General features: G+C 44.6%; 1 protein-coding gene and 1 long non-coding RNA gene across 5 annotated transcripts in view; one reads left to right on the top strand and one right to left on the bottom strand.

Moving 5' to 3' along the window:
* Nucleotides 1-16,959, top strand: part of LOC119330971 (protein PHYTOCHROME-DEPENDENT LATE-FLOWERING-like) — an 18,115-nt gene extending 1,156 nt beyond the window's left edge. The window contains exons 1-12 of one of the 4 annotated variants that reach the window (XM_037604139.1): nt 2,443-2,502; nt 6,722-6,797; nt 6,882-6,946; nt 7,013-7,090; nt 8,086-8,166; nt 11,421-11,582; nt 11,937-12,035; nt 12,106-13,403; nt 14,288-14,514; nt 14,605-14,732; nt 14,857-14,895; nt 14,983-16,959. In XM_037604139.1, the coding sequence (XP_037460036.1) occupies nt 2,458-2,502; nt 6,722-6,797; nt 6,882-6,946; nt 7,013-7,090; nt 8,086-8,166; nt 11,421-11,582; nt 11,937-12,035; nt 12,106-13,403; nt 14,288-14,514; nt 14,605-14,732; nt 14,857-14,895; nt 14,983-16,551 (3,867 nt within the window). In that variant the 5' untranslated portion in view covers nt 2,443-2,457 and the 3' untranslated portion in view covers nt 16,552-16,959. Of the gene's footprint in view, nt 1-2,442; nt 2,503-6,721; nt 6,798-6,881; nt 6,947-7,012; nt 7,091-8,085; nt 8,167-8,193; nt 10,394-11,420; nt 11,583-11,936; nt 12,036-12,105; nt 13,404-14,287; nt 14,515-14,604; nt 14,733-14,856; nt 14,896-14,982 lie in introns of those variants that run through there. The other 3 variants (XM_037604131.1, XM_037604123.1, XM_037604147.1) reach the window with 3 other exon arrangements.
* A 120-nt stretch (nt 16,960-17,079) lies between these two features.
* LOC119330998 lies at nt 17,080-18,368 on the bottom strand. Its single transcript, XR_005160351.1, has 2 exons — nt 17,975-18,368; nt 17,080-17,509 (listed from the first exon to the last, which is right to left on the bottom strand). It is a non-coding gene; the product is annotated as an uncharacterized LOC119330998 (long non-coding RNA).
* Between the last annotated feature and the right edge of the window lie 205 nt (nt 18,369-18,573).

The raw sequence follows: 18,573 nt of genomic DNA, 5'->3' as shown, positions 1-18,573 counted from the left end.
GTCATCCCAAACAGAAAGGATATTCGCCGTCCCCATATAGCCAACTCATGAGCTACAGTATTCGACTCTCTAATACAATGGTCAATAGTAACCTTCCCGAAATCTACTAAGATACTACGACAATCTTCTAACACCGGCACTGCCACCATGGAGCGTCCTTCATTATGATTCAGAGTGTCCACCACCGTAGTATTATCCGTTCTCACCACCAAATTAGAACATCCAGTATTATGAGCTAACTTAAGTCCCTCGAGTAGCGCCGTTGCCGCTGCCTCGGCTGAGACGACATCAGCTACATATTCCAACCTTGCCGTTGATGCTCTTATGGAAGTTCCCCGATGATCATGAATAACTGCTCCACATGCACCGGTATATTCACCCTCTGAAAAAGATGCATCGACATTCAATACCTGCTGCCCTGACAGAAAAACCAGCCACTTGGAGTGACCTTGGTTATCCCTGTCGCACGAGCATAGTTAAGGGCCAACGCAATAACAGCGGGAGCTATTCTCTCTGGAGTTTGCACATCATCGCCTCTGACAAGTTGTCTTCTTTGCCACCATAGATACCAGCAAACAGTCGCTACAAGTTCTGGTAATTCGACCGCTCCCGTGTATGATCGCTGGTAGGAGTCGTCACACAATATAAACTCCAACACAGCTGTTCCCGATCTATCTGTCATAGTGGCAAAAGAAATATCCGCTTAGATCCCAAGAGAGTCCCAAACTGCCTTTGATCTCTCACATGTGAAAAGTAGATGTGCAATATCCTCCGCACCAGCTTGACAAATTGGGCAGTGAAATATATTCCCAACATGACGATTGCTAGAACACTAAAACACTGGATGGCATTGTGTAAGCATCTCCATAAGAAAATTTTGATTTTCGCTGGTACCTTTAGATTCCACAACTTCTTCCATACTGGATGAAGCGCCGAATAAAAATTCGTCATCCCCATATTATCTGCATCATAATTTGCTTCCCACTGTTTGTAGTACGCCGATCGTACCGAGAAAATTCCACTCTTCGTTAGGTGCCATGAGATGTAATCCTCAGTATCTTTGTGGAATATGGGTATTTGGAAGATGTGCTCTGCATCAATATGCCAGAATTTTTCCCGCACTAATATCTCATCCCATTCTCCTGTTATTGGTCTATTAACTCACATACTCTACTGAGCGCTTGATTACCTCGCACTGTAATGATTTTCCTCGATGCACTATTTGGAATCCAACAATCATTCCAAATATTTATTTTCGCTCCGTCTCCTACTCTCCAAATGTAACCTTTTTTGAATGTTTGGATGCCAGCCCAAATACTTTGCCAGACATAAGAGGATCCCTTCTTTAGTTCACAGTTTAATGTATCACCAGAGGGGTAATATCTTGCTCTCAGCACACGAGCATAAAGGTATCCATAGTTATCAATTAATCTCCAGCATTGCCAAATTGAAACTATGGATATCTCGAAAACCCATACCTCCTCTCTCTTTAGGCACGCACATCTTCCACCAAGCAAACCAATGCATACTTCGTTGGTTTTCCTCATCACCCCACCAATATTGCGACATTGCATCATTGATCCCCTTGCAAATTTACTTCGGGAATTTAAATACACTCATCGCATACGTTGGGATGGCTTGGGCCACTGCTTTCAACAGAGCCTCCTTACCTCCATATAGGAGAGAGTTCTCTCCTTCCATCCATTCACCATAGCCAGAATTCTCTTAATAATATGTTTGAAACAATCAACCCGGTCCACTCCAATCACGGTGGAAGTCCCAAGTATTTATCCGAAAGAGATTCGGTTACAATATGGCACACTTCAGCCTTCACCTCCACATCTGTGTTTTGACTGAAAAGTATTGAGCATTTGGCTTCACTCACCAATTGACCCGAGGCTGAACAATAATCATTCAGGATTCCACGAAGAGTGTTTGCATTTTGGGTATTTGCTCATAAAAATAAGAGAGTTATCAGCAAATAATAAATGAGATATTTATGGAGAATCTCTGCACACGAGGCTGAACAATAATCATTCAGGATTCCACGAAGAGTGTTTGCATTTTGGGTATTTGCTCATAAGAATAAGAGAGTTATCAGCAAATAATAAATGAGATATTTTTGGAGAATCTCTGCACACCTGGACCCCGTTCAAATTTCCAGCTTCCTCCTCATGGCTAATAAGAGCGGATAAACAAAGGAGTACATTGTATTATCTCCGTTCGGAAATAAGTGATGCTGTTTTAGTTCAAATTTGAAATAAAACAGTGTCACTTATTTCCGAAAGGAGGGAGTAGTTATCACCAGAAGGTCCACTATTTTTACTGTAACATATCTGATAAATGCTTCTACTAATCTAAGTTCAAAACCCAGAGCATGCTGCTCTTGGTAACTCTGTGTACTGTAGGTTTGGCCGGTTGCTGATTTGAGCGTCATTGATACAATCAGCAGCAGCAATGTGTTTTTCTGTTCTCAGGTCCACACAAACGCTTTTAGTAAAGGTGCTTTCTTTTTGCCGGGACAGTACTTTAATTTGAAGGAGCAGGAATGCCATGTCTACTATAGTCAATACGCGTATAATAGAAACTGGGTCAATATTGTTGGTGCTGTGCTTCTTGGATTAAGAGAAAAGAGGTAATGAGTTTGTCTAGAAAACTTGAAAAACTAGAGGATACCCCGCGCGTTGCTGCGGGAATTTCAAGATAAAGAGTCTCGTGAAAAGGTAGGAAAAAAACTAATACATTATACATGTGAGGAAAACAATGCTAAAGATGAAAATATTATATGCATTCACAAAATGTAAAGAAAAAATGACTAAATCTTAAATCTTGTTTAGAACCTAGAAATGACCAGATTGTACTCTGGCATGGCTGACCAAATATCCGCTGTCATGGTTACCTGTAAACATAAAGTTCTATTTTTAAGAAGAATTGAAAGCAGCTAGTATGTAACTGGCGAACAAAATTAAGAAGTGACCGAATGCTGGTTAGATACATGCAAAGTGGATATATGAAAACTATCTTTGGTGTGATGAACACTTGATATATTAACATTTGATCAATTGAAACAGCAAGGCAGACATACCTACGTAGGCCTTGGGAGTACAATACATATTGTTTCCAAATAAACAAATCCGTTTATAAAGCTTCACATTAAACTATTACAACATTTTTCCTTAATCTGATTCTAAATTGAGGTTATATAAAGGAAAATCAAGCCTGCAAACCTGAAGGTTCAGCGGGGGACAATCACCTGAAGGTTGCCTGCAAAATGTGAAGTGCAATTATAAGTTTGCAAATTGAAGGTACAAATACAGAATAGCTTAAGCCCTCTGATGTCATAAAATTTTACACATGAAAGTAATAAAGATGAATATTGTTCGAAGTCACCTGAGATCTTCCTTGGCTCCTACTCTAACTTATGGTTCCTCTTTATCTAGTGACAGACTATTTAACCTGAAGGATTGTCTCAAGAATCTAAACAATCAGATAGAGTTAGAATATTGTAATGGAACTTCAGTAGATCGACATCAAACACACGACGCCTGCATGTAGAATATTACAGGTCAAGCAACCACGTACTCTGCTTGACCATAGTCCAAGGGAAATATGAATAATGATGAGGAAGAAATTGTACATGCATCATAAAAATATATATGGAAATTAAGATGAGTTCATCAAGGAGTAATCATAATCGTACACGAATTACATACATACCAGAATCCGGAGCACAAGATGGAAAATTCAAAACGTGTAAGCATGGGGATAGAAGAAACCAATGGTGGCTGTTAGTAGGGAGCATCACCAAACCAGAGTGGAGGGCTATGGCCATAGAGTAGAACGCTACAAATCGTGCGTGCTCGCAAACGTCTTTTTGGAGATAAAGGCGACGATGAACGGAAGAGAGAACGGTGTGGTAATGGAAAGCGGAGCAATGAGGGGAGATGAATGCTGCTGTTTCATGTATAGTAGTGACTGCCGTTTCATGGCGTGGAGCAGAAGAGAAAGCGACGGCGGCGTGTAGAAGAGAGGGCGATGTAGAAGAGAGGGCGGCAGCGAGCGGAAGATGAAGCCCGAGCGACCTAGTGCGATGAGTGACATGGGCTAGAAGGGCAAACCAACTTAGCCAGGCCTGCCTTTTACATGGGCTAGCAGGGACAGCCCGTGTGTAGCTTTTTTTAGAATGTCAGCTGCAAGGGGAAAATCGGGTGGGCGTAGGCAGCGGAAATGAGTGGAAGGCTGGGTGGGGAAGAATCGCTGATCTGATTGGCCGCTGATGTGGGCATGTCAAGAGAATAGAAAGAAGTGGGGAGCAACTTCTTAAGAATGGTAGATACCTAGGTACCTGGGCAATGACTAATGAAAACCACAATCTGTTGTAACCAAACACTCCACATTTTGCAATACTACATATTCTAGTGTTTCGAAACCAGTCATGTCCGACATATACCTCACACTCACCATATTCTAGATTTGGTAAGATTTGATTTGATTTGAGTATGGATAGGGGAAGACATGGAAAGTTATGATTTTGATGAGGTCTTGGTAAGATTTGATTTGATTTGGGTATGGGTAAGGGAACACAAGGAAAATTTTGATTTAGTTGAGGTTTTGGTAAGATTTGATTGAGTTAATCAGGACTTGGGGGAGGGGTGGCGTACATGAGGGAGAAAAACCAAACGGGGGAGGGGCAGGGTTGAGGCGAATGTACAACAATGAACTCCCCTTTAATAGTAGAGGCTATGTATTGTTTTGGGAAACCTCTGAAAAATCCAAAGATAATGCATCCAAGCATGCTAAGTGTTGGTGTGGGATTAACCCATCTGGAGTGTTGCACTTCCACTGGAGATTAGCCTGTTCAAATCTACCGAAAAAGGCTTTCGCCCCGCTTTATATATAAAGCAATGATCAACAGCACCCGGTACAAACGCACGCCCCCGCAACACACGAACACACACCCAAGACAGGATACATAGGCGCTGAGCGCATCAACACCATCCCTAGCACTACAAGAGCAGCCTGGGGCTACCGCCGTGAACACGCCACCGCAAAGAAGTGAGGCCGCATATGATGAACTGTGGGCTCCAAGGCGGCGCCTGCAGGAAGGATACGACACCGGACCGCCGCCACCGCCCGATCCGAGGATTATAGTTTCCCCTGGAGCAACACGACGGGCAATGAGAGCCGCGACGATGCCTTCAAGAAGGGAACGAGCTTCGCCGCCGCCAGTCCGAAGATAGAGCATGTTTTCACCCCGGCTACACACACCGCCACCGAATGCCACACCCCGGCTACCACGCCGCCCACACGGCCGTTGCAACCGGGCAACACCGAGCCACGGGCTCTGCCCATGAGCACCGTGGAACCACCACCAGGGCTGCTGCCCCGGCATCCAAGACCTTGACACCATCTCACCCGAGACCCGCCGCTACCCCAACCAAAGAAACGAGTGGAAAGGACCCGCCTTTCGCACCCCTTGGCGCCCCCCAGTGCTGAGACCCAAAAGGCCGGCCAAACCTGGCCTCCATCGGCCCGTCCCGCGGACCGGGCGCGAGGCGAGCTCGGTCCTGCCGCCGGGCGCGAAACACGCATGGTCCTGCCGTCGGGAGCGAGACGAGCTCGGTCCTGCCGCCCGGCGCGAGACGAGCTCGGTCCTGCTGCTGGGTGTGGGACGAGTGATGAACCGCAGATGGGGGAAGGGCAACCCTTCTACGAAGATAGCGGCCGGACGACGAGGTGAAGGATCGAAGGTCGAAACGGGCAGCCTATAGACGAGCAGATGCCGGAAATCCAGCCGCCGCCGCAGCTGACCCGCCGAGCTGCCGTGATGCCGGTGCGCTGAATGGCAGCCGCCACCCAGAGGACCGAGCCACCTCGCCGCCGTCGTCCACAGCCGGAGCAGCACCCACATCGGGCCGATGCTCCAACCCGTGCCTCCCGTCAGAAAACGCCAAATCCGTCCGGCACGCACCGCCACCAAGCCCCCGAAGTGCCGCTGTGCACGCCCCACCACGCCAGGAGCCAGCCCAACCAATGTGGCCGCCGTCCCCTAGCCCGTGCCGCCGCACCCCTCGTCGCCAACCGCTTGGATTTGATGGAGCCGCCGCCGCAGCTAGCTGCCCCGCCTCCCCAAGCGCCGGCACACCCCACCAGAAATTTCGTGCAGCCACCGCCGCTCCGACGTACAACCGCCCGCAGCACGGCCGGCCGCGTCACCGCCGCACGAGCGCCGCACTCCTCACCAGCAGGCTGCGTCCCGCGCCGTAGAGCACCAGGGGAGGAGGGAAGAAGGCCCCGCTGCCACCGACGCCAGCCGGGCTTTGCCGCCGGCGGCGAGGAGGAGGGAGGAGGCGCTCGCGGGTGGTGGCTAGGATTTCGCTCTGCCGCCCGCGAGAGCGGCTCGGGCGAACAGAGTTCGGGGGTTGAAGCAAGCTCTTTCCCTTAATGTTTTCACTTGGTAGTATTGCCTGTTCAAATCTTTAGATCCTGCTGTTTACTTAGCTTAACTTTGTCCTGTAGGATTAGGTAGTGTCATCCTTTGCAAAGGTTTCTGTGTCAGATTTATCCTGGCTGTTTGTTCTTACTTTTCTTTGTTTGAATTTTTTCCTGAAAGATTTTTAGGTTATTTGTTTTGTTGGCATAATTTTGATGTGTATTATTCTTGCCTTGAGAATCACGTGTCCTCCATATGATAAAATGCTGACCTTTTCTCTTTATGTAGGATGCTATTGTCGAGAGAGCTAATGATGCAAATGGCATCAAGATTTCACCAGCATGCTCTGGGGCGATTTTGCCAGGTATTGGCTGAGAAAATATTTATTTAATATGTCCTGTATTTGTTTATCCACTCTTTGTGCTAAGCTTTCAACATTGTATTGCAGATCATGAAGTTTCTTTCACTTTCAGTCTCTATGATAGAGGTTACCTCATCGCCAAGTCAGCAGTGGTGCGTTCTTCAGCTAAAAATGGCTTGAGATTTTAATATATTTTGACCTAACACATTTGTGTTTAGCTGGATCCTTGCCAGCCCTCTGTTCAGGATGGGAAAACACTGCATCCATATGATAGAGCGTCAGAAAAATTGTTTTCTGTAAGTATTGAATTGCTTGCTTATTGGTTTCATAATTCTTTTCTTGTTTCATATCTGGTCAAAGGCTTTCATGTGTATACTGTATTAGAGTTGATGCCTGCGTGGCTAGTTTTTTAATGAAATATTTTGTACGTTACATGCTCAAGCAGTATACTAGATACGAAAAGTTGATGCCTGTTATGTCCTTGCAACAGCAAGCGTAATAGGTAGGGCCTCTCCCTTGCTGGCTTCCGTCCTCATGGTTTTGGTGCCGTGACGCTGAGACAATGCATGTTTAGGTAGCAGGGGTGAGATGAGAGAAACGAAAACATATCCCTATTGCTGACATTCCTCCCCTTACTTTTCTTCTATGGAAGCCCTCTTTTGTTATTATAATTTATATTCCAATGGGATGCCCCCTACTGTTTCCCCATTAAGGCCTCCTTTGGTTCATACTTCATAGGATAGGAATATCATAGGAATAGGAAAACTATAGGAAGTGAGATGAAATGTATCTCAATTCCTATAGGGAAAGAGATGTCACTTGATTCATAAGGAAATTTTCCATTGAGTCTTGGCTAATCTTTTTTTTCCTTTGAAATGTGAAGGATTGGTTCCTATCCTACATAGGAATAGGAATCCATTCCTACAGACCAGAGGGCTCCAAAGGAATTTTTTCTACAAAATTCCTATCCTTTAGAATTTCTACGAAATTCCTCTAAGCCAAAGGAGGCCTAAAAAGAGATTGATATGATCTTTTGATTTCTGCAGTAACAGTAGTAGGAGACTAGCTGATTCTTATCACATGACAGGCCATAGGTGTCAATATTTTTTTAAAACGAGTCTGCGAGCAACACAAATGCATTATATTTCCTTTGTGCTTGGTTCTCCTCCTAAAAGATGGAACAAAACATCCTTCAATAGCTGGTTAAAGTTAGTAGAAATAGTTAAACCGTGTCATGATGATCGTAGCTCTGTGTCCAGTTAAATGAGCTGCTTTGCATCATCACGTGCAGGCCATTGAAGCTGGAAGGCTGCCTGGAGATATTCTTGATGACATACCAAGCAAGTACTACAATGGTTCAGTTATCTGTGAGGTAAGTTATTTTATCTGATTTGAGGCGTGCTATGTAAGCAAACACGTAGTTAAACTGTCAGATGCTAAGCACCGTTGAATGTGAAAATCATCTTGTCACCGCTACCATAGTTTCTGTTTACTGCATGTTTTTCACTACAAGGTTTGCTAGCTTTCTCTAACGACAATCTTTGAAAGCAACCCTATATTATTCACACATGCATCCTAGAATAGATCATGGCGATTTACCAGGAATTCCTAACCTTACTTTTGGTCTTTTGGACAAGCATGAACTGCAAATTATGGATGTGTAGCACACAACATGAAATAAGTCAAAGTGCTGTTTTGGATATCATCATGGTGCTACTCTCTCTGTCCTGCAAAAATTGGATATTGTCATGGTGCTACTCTCTCTGTCCTGCAAAAAGTGGTGTACAATTTGAATAACTTTGTACATTGAAGAGTGGCACAGCCATTTCTGACGCAATAAAATTCCGTTGTTACCCCTGGTGGTGTAATTCTGGGAAAAAGGAACAACACACATGCACCCTGAGCCTATGCCGTTCGCTTTGGCCTCTCTTGTGACCCCGTCACCATGAATGCTAGCTTGCAAATGGCGTTTCTCCCACCTAGCCGCTCTCCCACCTCCATCTCCACCCATGGCGAGTCCTGGATCTCTCTCCCCCGATGGAAGGTCTCCTGCATTGGGACTTTCTCGGGAGTCGGCTAGAAAGTATTAACTCTGGTTATACACTCATTCCCAAGACACCTCTTCCGGAGTCGGCTAGATTATAGACCAGTCACTTTATTGAACAGCTGTCTCAAGATATTGACTAAACTTTTAGCTAATCGTCTGCAGCGGGTCATTCTTGGTATTATCCATCGTAATTGGTAGGGAATACACAGACTATACATTGAACATAATATACTCTTAACAACCCCCCTCAAACTCAGGGTGGATCGACAACACTGAGTTTGGAGAGATAAAAATCATGCTGTGGTCTAGTCTGGGCCTTCATAAAGAAATCTGCCAACTGTAACTCAGAAGGCACATACTAAAGAGCAATAACCTGGTTCTGCACACCAGCGTGCACAAAAGAAGCATCAACACCAACATGCTTTGTGAGCTCATGCTTCACAGGGTCTCGCACAATACTGATATCACCTGTACTGTCGGAGAAGAGGGTGGTAGGTGTGGTAACAGACACACGGAACTAAAGTAACCACCGTAACCAAGTCACTTTTACCGTCAAAAGAGCCATAGCTTGCAACTCAGCCTCTGCACTTGAATGGAAACTGCAGTCTGTTTCTTCGCCTCCAGGCAATGAGAGAACCACCAAGAAAACAAGTAAGCAGAAAGTGAACGGCGATCCGAGGGATCACTAGCCCACGTAGGATCCAAATAGGCCTGAAGCTGTAACGAACTGGAGCGCGGAAAGAATGACGGTGAGAGATCGTGCCATGAAGACATCGTAGAACATGAAGAAGGTGACTATAGTGAGCCGAAGTGGGAGCAGGAACAAACTGACTCAAACTATGGACAGGATAGAAGATATCCGGACGAGTGACAATTAGATAGACAAAACTCCCAACAAGGTGACAATAACGTGTCGGATCAGACAAGGGATCACCATCAGAAGCACGAAGGTGAACGAGCTCCATGGGAGACTCAACAATGCGCTCATCAGTAAGAGCAGCATGAGCAAGAAGATCTTGGATCGGACTGTTCGGGTTGAGGCCGGACGTAAAGTCAGAGAGCAACTTCGTCCGACTTAACGATTTTTGTACTGATGTCACGGTCCCGTCATATCGGACATCCAGCCTAGAAGCTGGACTGTCCAGAGTCACGTCGGACGTTCGTGTTGGAGGCCGGACGTCCGGCTGCTGTAGCTTTGGCTGCATTTCTTCCGTGTCTTCTCGCTCCTCTTCCACAATGACTTGGCCTTCCTCCCTCGCTTCTTCATGGTCAATTCCTTGGTACTTGTGTATGTATAGAGTTCTGGTTTGAGGTAGTAGTCATGTCTCATGGAATTATGTAATTTTATCCTTTTAATATATTTCAGTGGAAGCTTCTCACTTGTGCCAAGAGGTCCTGGGTTCGAACCAGCCTCTCTGCATTGCACTTCGCAGGGGTAAGACTAAGGCTGGCCACAGTGGGGGTAACATAACCGGTATCATGCACTTGGGACTAGCAAACATGCTTATGTGGCAGACAATTAAAGAAGAGAGAGGAGGTTAGAGTAACAGAGGTAGATACCGTATCATAATACATAATAAATGTTATGCTACTATGTGTCATGCATGGCAATAAATAAGATGATATATGATACTAATCTATGATACTCCCTCCGTAAAGTAATATAAGAGCGTTTAGATCACTACTTTAGTAATCTAAACGCTCTTATATTAGTTTACAGAGGGAGTACTATGCACTATGAAGATATTATCATAGACTAGTATCATATGCATGGCACTAACATATGATACTCTCCACTATGAGTAGCCTAAAGACTAGGTTCCTATAATCCCTCCCCAGACCCCACCTTGTGTGGGAGCTTCTATGCACTGGGTCTGTCCTTTCAGTGGAAGCTTCTCCCACTTGTCTTCACTGGTCAAGAAAAAACAAATAAACAAACGCACCCACAGGCCCATCATCACCCACAATAACTGATGCAGCGCATGCGTGCATAGACCAATGCGGAATGTGCACGCAGCTGGATTGAGCGGCAGGGCTCCCAATGCGAGGAGAAATAACGGCTGCATAGATGTTTAGTCAGGGGTATAATTGTCCATTTACCATCCACGTTTGCTCTCCTTGGTATTTGCATAAAGTTCTGGTGCTGCCTAATGTGGGATGAAGGGACTCTAGTATTAACAAAGAAAACTGTGGAACTACTTTTCAAGGTAAGTATATACATATGATTTTCATGTTTCCAATCTAAATATTTAAAACGATATTGACATCCATTTTGGAAAAGTTTGAAGGCATGTCCAAAACGTCACTTATTTGTGAACTGGAGGGAGTAGTTTGTATGCTATATTAGTTTTTCCGATTATAAATGGTTTATATGTTAAGCCTTCAACTACTATTTTCTACAAAAAATCCAAATAACTGTGAGATAATACAGCAATTAAAATATTTAAACCCGACGCTGCATGCCATGCTTGTTTTGTTACGGTTTGTGTACCTTATTGCTGAGATAGCATAACTCATTTAGAAGTTTAACTTATACTGGTTCTCAAGTACTTGACTGTTCTTATGGTATTTAATTCTAGATACGCGACTACCGAAAACATGCATCCAATCAAGTTCATGCACCATCTGCTGAGTTAGGACTACCTGCTGTGAATAAAGTGCAGCTTCAGATGACATTTGAAAATGTTGTCAGGGACATTATGCTGCTATCTGATGATTCATGGAGTTACAGAGATTTCATGGTAAGCATTCTTGTAAAGAAGTCTCCTATCATTTTAATGGCAATATGGATTTACATGTTTTGTTTTCCTTTTCCTTCCAAAATCTGCTAATGTGTGCCCCTCTAATCCCAGTTTTTCACACCTAGTTTGCATGCAAGTAGCTAACATCTTCTTACTTTTGGTCAGTCAAACTGGTTCTTCACTGGCTGACTAATAATGATGAAATAACATGGTAAAGTAAAATATATGTAGAGTTGAAGGCCTGCATGAGCCATTGCTAGTCTGTTTATAGATGGATCTGTAATGTAATTTTTGCCTAGTCTGTTCCTCATCATATCTTCTCATCTATGCTCCTTGCTGTCCTTGTTTGTATAGGAGGCAGAGTCACGGATTGTCAAAGCTCTACAACCAGCACTTTGCTTAGACCCTACACCAAAGTTGGACCGACTTTGTCAGGATCCTGTTCCTCATAAGGTACAACCACATGCAGAGCCAAAGGACTGTTATAGATATGTGTATTTTAAGTATTTTGCATTTCTTGCAGTTAAACCTTGGTGTTGGAAGAAAGAGGCGGTTGAGGCAAAATCCTAACGTTATTGTCACATCCAGTTACATGTCTCATGGTAAAAAGGTGTGCATTGATAGGGTGTCTGAAAGTACCAAAACGGACGAGATGGGTATTGCAAATAACAATGTTACTCACCAGGTCCTTGATAACATTACTTCGCAAATTGTGTCAGGTGGCTCTCAACCACTTCGACCAAGTAGTTCACAGGATGCAGCTAGAATGTCAATGGTGTCCCATTCTGGTGTCCAGCAAAATATCAATTATTCTGCTGTTGGTAATGATCGTGGGGCAGGAGGTCCTGTCAGTTTTACTGGAGTCAATTCAAGCACTTCATCTCAGCACATGATGGCTTACAATGACAATGGCCTTCTATCTGTGAAGAGGGAACTACAAGAAGCTCCACTGCAAGACCCTAAGAGAGTAAAACCAACAATTAGCACTGATGATATCCAGCAGCAGCAACAGCGGCAGCAGATACGGCCTCAATCAGCTGCCCTTGGTGGGCAGGACATGCAATGGAAGAAGGGGATGCAGTATGCTTCATTGAATGGCCAGAGATACCCTTCTCCAATGGTGAACAATCTGCAAGATTCAGGGGCTTCCTTTTATTTCAGAGAGCAGGGTTTGAGATATGGTGCTAAGCAAGAGCAGATGGATGGCATGGACAGATGCAAAGACCCCTTGCAGGCTATGCCCCCTGAAAATACTGTGCTCGATCAGCAGCAATCCCATGCTCAACACTTGTCACAACAAGCAGCAGCTAGAAACAATCTACAGAACATGGCACAGTGGCAGAATCCTCGGGGTCCAAGTGAGAAAGACATGAAGAAAGAAGAAATGCTTCAGAGAAGAAAGTTAGCTGCTGCCTCTCGTGTCTCTTCTGCACCAATGGTTCAGTCTCCAGTATCCTCTAAATCTGGAGAGATATCAAGCAGTTCAATGGGTGGCCAGTTTGGTTCTGCTGCAACATCTGCTGCAATTGGATCACATAAAGATAATAAGTTTGCCACGAGTTCTAGTGCTGCCGTAGGATACCCATCTGTGGTTTCCAGTCCTAGTGATTCTATGCACCGGATGCAGCAGCCTTCGGTTGCTCCTTCGAAAAGGAAAAATTCTGCCCCCAAGACTCAACCACTTGTAAGCAGTGTAGGGTCCCCAGCCAGTGTTTCAAACATGCTTCCTATACCAAATGCTAGCAGCCCTTCCGTTGGGACATCAATGGCTGACCAATCAATTCTTGAGAAATTTAGAAATATTGAGGCTATATCGAATCGGTATGAAATAACATTTGCGAAATCTGCTAACTCTACATTACGGCTTTGGTTTGACAATTTGTTTATTTTCATTTTCTGGGGTTACCTGTAGAAATATGTTTTGGAAATTTATGACTGCACAATTTCAGTACAATAACTCCCTCCTGTCACAAGAAGATGTGACTCTGGAATTTCTGCATTTAGTTGTTTAGCTTTTGACAAATGATACTCATCGATAGTACCTCCTAGTAGGATTAGAATGTATATAATTGATATTGACAATTTATCAAAAAATATTTTCATACATTAAACTTTCATAATTTTCCCTCTTCAAATGTACTATACAATACTAAAACCTAATGGTCCAAGTTAAATCTTCTTGAAATTTGGAGGTGCAGAGTGTCGCTTATTTTTGTAACTTGGTAAAAAGAACTGAAAAGAAATGCTGCTTTAACATTGCTTTGAACGCTAAATGTCACTTCCCTTGAGTCAGTTATCCTGCATATGTTATTATGTTTAATACAATTAAAGTACTCCATCCGTTCACAAATATAAGATGTTTTGGATATTTCAATATGGACTACATACAGACTGAAATGAGTGAACGAACACACTAAAACGTGTCTATATACATCCGATTCAGAAAAAAATAAGAACATCTTAATGAATGGAGGGAGTATTATAAAGTTGACTTGTATAATTTTGTTCTGTTTACCTGTTTGGCATGACATGTGTTTTACTTGAACATTGATCCAGTCATATAGCAGGTCATAGTTGGTAGAATTGCTTAGTTATGGCAGCAGATTTGAAATCAGAAACCTTTCAGCCTGACATTTTACGATCTTTTTCATATGCATATGATTGTTTATGATTGCAGCTGAAGCTGTTGGCATATTTTGTTTCAGGCATCAGCTGCACAATAAGAAGAACAAAGTTGATAAGTTATCTAATAATAGGAAGCCCATGATAAACGCAAGCCGAGAGAAAGTTGTTACACTTCTCTCCAGTTGCTTCCATACTGAGGATTACAAAGACGAGTTGAGGCCTCTTTGTAATTCTATGTTGAGTGGAACAATAAATTCCTTTAGGACCAGAATACTGAACTTTGTTGTTGCCAACCGCTCATACCAAGGTTTGTGATCTACACAAGATTGTATATCTGTTCCCAAATTAGGATTAAAGTTGAAGCTTTGATTAGTATGATTAAAATCACTTCCTACAGGTCCTACAAAGCCGTTCCGGATCATTTTCAAGGATAAGCCTGATGGGACAGTGGGAATGCAATATGGAGACCCAGAAGATTTCGACAATCGGAACTCACATGAGTGTACACTCATATTACCCAGCAAGGTATGCATTAATTACTGATTGTATCCTCCCGTGCAGAACCAAGTACCAAAAACTTGAAAACAGCAGGTTTATAGTATGTGTTTTCTCTTCCTGTGGTTAACCTCTCTATTGGTTTTTCTATCAGTACCATGCCGACTTGCTTGCAACACAACTTATTGCTCGGGTGAGTTTCAACTACCCTAAAGATTGCTTGGAATTAATAATTTTGATAGTGTCCTGAATTTTGAACCTTTTGAACCCTTGACCCTAGATGGAGAAAGAAGGCTATGATAAGGCAGATGATCAAGTTGTGCCCAGCAACCCTCCTGGTAACCTCAGTGGACTATCAGGCATGTTAGCAGACAATACAGCCAATGAAGTGAAACAAGAGGGAGGTATAACCCAGCAACTTAATGCTGCAGCCCATGCAAATATGGTATCTGGAAGCCCTTTGCAACAACTTTCTGCCAATAGGATGCTTCCATCTGGGAGTAGCAACCAGGCAGTACCAATGCAGCAAGAGTATATGCAGGGTGCAACCATGTCTCCAAGGAGTCAACAACTCGACCAAAATTTAATCCAGCAGCAACAACATCAGCAGCCACAGCTGCAGCAGAATGCACAATCACAGCTTCAGCAACAAACATCTCTTCCTCTCAACCAGATGCAGAGACCCCAACTGCTACCAGCAAGCCCATTATCTCAGATGCTGGGGCCTGGCTCAAATCTCCCAATGGGCTCGAACCACACGAGTAACACCAAGGCTACTCCTGCTTCCTTGCAGCTTCATGTGATGCAGCAAGTACAGCAGCAACAGCCAGTGCAGATGTCAAGAAAAGTGATGATGGGGCCTGGCTCATCTGTGAACATGGGCAACATGGTTAACAATGTAGTAGGCCTCAGCGGTCTTGGAAATATTATGGGAATGGGCAACGTGCGGTCAGTGTCCTCCCCGATGGGATCCATGTCAGGCTTAGGGAACAGTCCCAATCAGATGAGCCTTGGAATGGCATCCAATCTTGCCGCAGCTGGGCTTCGTCCAGGTATGAACCCTGCAGCTATTGCCAAGATGCGTATGGGATTAGCTCAGCAACAAAGGGTGACCAGCCTTTACCCCCAGACTGGAATGGTTGGATTGCCTGGCAGTGGTTCACCAATCCTTCCTAGTTCTGCCGGCTTGGCCATGATGGGCCATCATTCACTAAATAGAAACAACCTTAATCCCATGCAGAGGGCCATGATGTCTCCAATGGGCCCACCAAAGATGCCAGTGGGTAATTTTCAGATGAATGCCCAACAGCAGATGCAACAGCTGCAGCAGCTCCAGCAACAGCAGCAGCAGCTCCAGCAACAGCAGCAACTGCAGCAGCAGCAGCATCAGCAGCAACTGCAGCAGCAGCAGCATCAGCAGCAGCATCAGCAGCAGCAGCAGCATCAGCAGCATCAGCATCAGCAGCAGCAACTACAGCAGCAGCAGCAGCAGCAGCAGCAGCATCAGCAGCAGCAGCAGCATCAGCATCAGCATCAACAGCAACAACAAATGGGATCTCCTTTGCAGCAGGCAGCACAAGTAGGTTCGCCTGCTGGTTCACAACAGTCATTGGTGATGCAGCAGCAGCAAATAAGCCCGCAGCAAATGGCTGCGATGAGCCCGCAATTGAGCTCAGGGGCTCTGCAACAAGTGAATAACAATGTAGTCAATCCTGTGGGGACGCCAGGCCCTCCTCAAAGTCCACAGTTGAGCTCACACTCACAGACCCAAGGTTCAGTCAGCAGCATTGCAAACTCTCCAATGGAACAGCTGCAAAGTGCCAATATGGGAGGTCCTGGTAGCATGTAGTAGTAACTGCAAATATTTGATCCTGTCCGTGGGGATACGCAATAATGGAAGATATAAGCATTGACAAAGACGGCCACTGCTTTCTTGTTTGTTGTGGTAATTGAGGTCAAATTAGTTTTCCTGCAAGTTATAAACGATAGATGCAGTTGTTCTGGAGGAACCCTTTTTTCCGCCGGGATTTGTGATGTAGATTGTTGTAGCTGATGGAAATAGTGCATGTAGGAAGGAGCTCAGTACTAGGAGATACATTGTTCAACCGAACTACATTTTCTTGTTTAAATTAGAGCTGTTAGATACGTATATCTGCTACATAGCCGATTGTGCTTGTTTACCTTTTTTTTACCAGGAAACAGTTGTGCCTATAATAAGTATGCCCATTTCATTGTGAATAAAGTTGTCATGTTTTTATCTTGGAACTTGTAGATGTTGCAACATACTGACATTATTGCTGTGTACAAAATTTAAACTTTGAAAAGAAAAGAATATTTAATACCTTCTCCCTCCTTCCGGAATTAACTGTCGCTGAAATGAGTGAATCTACACAGTGAAATGCGTCTAAATACAATTCGGGATGGAGGGAATATGTCAGAAAATGGCGTATGACAGTAAAGAAAAGGAAGACAAGAGATGTGTATCCTCCTGTTTGAAGCCACTTAAGCATCCGATTTACAGTACCGAGTTATTGGCTCGCCAGTTATGACGAACAACCTCTAAAGGAAAAAAGGGCGCTGCGCTCGCCGGCTCCCTGCGCTTGTCCTTGTCTTCCCATGCTTGGTTGCCACCGCGCCCGTCACCCTCGCTCGCCTGCCGTGCCCGGCACTTGCCTCTGCTGCCTCCGCTCACCATGATTGCAGCAGAGCTTGAACAGAGGAGGGTTCCAGCGCCCTCTAGCCATGGTTGCCGCATCCCAGGGTCCCCGTCTCCGGCTCGCCGCCGACATCGACTTGCACCACCATGTCTAGCCAAAAAAGCAATAAAAACCTCCAGTATTGGGTTGAAGTAAAAGGATTTGCCGGTTCCAACAAAAAATAATGATGGTTCCAGCAAAAATCTCGGAAGCAAAAAAACTTCAGTAGTCGATTTGTAGCAAACAAATTAGCTAGTTCCAGCAAAAAGAAATGCTGGTTCCAACAAAAAATCATGCCACTTGGAGCAATTTTGTAGCTGGTTCCAGCAAATTACATGACACCGTGATGCATGTCATGTAATGGATGTAGCAATTGAGAACATTGGTTGCAGCAAAAACTCAGATGGTGGTAGCAAAAAAATTGATTGGTTCCAGCAAAAATCGAAGATGGTGGTAGCGAAAATTAATGTGATTGTAGCAAACAAATCTCAGCAACAAAAACTACAGTAGTCGTCTAGAAGCAAAAAGAACATACGGTTCCAGCAAAACAGAGTGCGATTCCAGCAGAAAAATTACCAAATCCAGCACCTCAAATTGATGTGGTTGTAGCTTTTTCCCTGGCAGGTTCCAGCACCTCCCACTGTGGACGCAACTTTTTCATGGCCGGTTGCAACTTCTTCAACAGTTGAGGGAAAAAAGAGGGCTAAGTGTGGGTGAAGAAGGGGATGGAGTTCATCCATGACTGCAGGAATGAGAAGGGGGTGGAGTTTGTCCATGGACGCAACACTCCGCTTGCATGGCTCCGCGCCCTCAACTGTAGTCGCCGGGATGTCGAGGATTCAGAGAGGCGGAGAGAGAGAACGGCGACAGGGGAAGGAACTGGATAGATCTCGCGTGGGGTGGCGATAAGATTTCTGTGGAGGGCAATGGGCAAGCGGTCGCGTGGGTGCAGGTTTTTTATGGGTGCGTGGGTCCAGGTGGATGTGCGTTGCGCGAGGAGGCGACCGGCCCAATTTCGGCCGGTTCGCCGATTGCAAACGTTTACCAGGAAAAAAGGGACGTCACGGACAAGAATGTGATCACCTTCCTTTATAATGAACAACCTCTAAAGGAAAAAAAAAGGACGTCACGGACAAGAATGTGACCACCTTCCTTCATCAAATACATCCACCGAA

This window comes from Triticum dicoccoides, chromosome 1B, assembly GCF_002162155.2.
Source record: "Triticum dicoccoides isolate Atlit2015 ecotype Zavitan chromosome 1B, WEW_v2.0, whole genome shotgun sequence".
Taxonomy (NCBI): domain Eukaryota; kingdom Viridiplantae; phylum Streptophyta; class Magnoliopsida; order Poales; family Poaceae; genus Triticum; species Triticum dicoccoides.
This window is presented reverse-complemented; position numbering and strand designations above follow the sequence as displayed.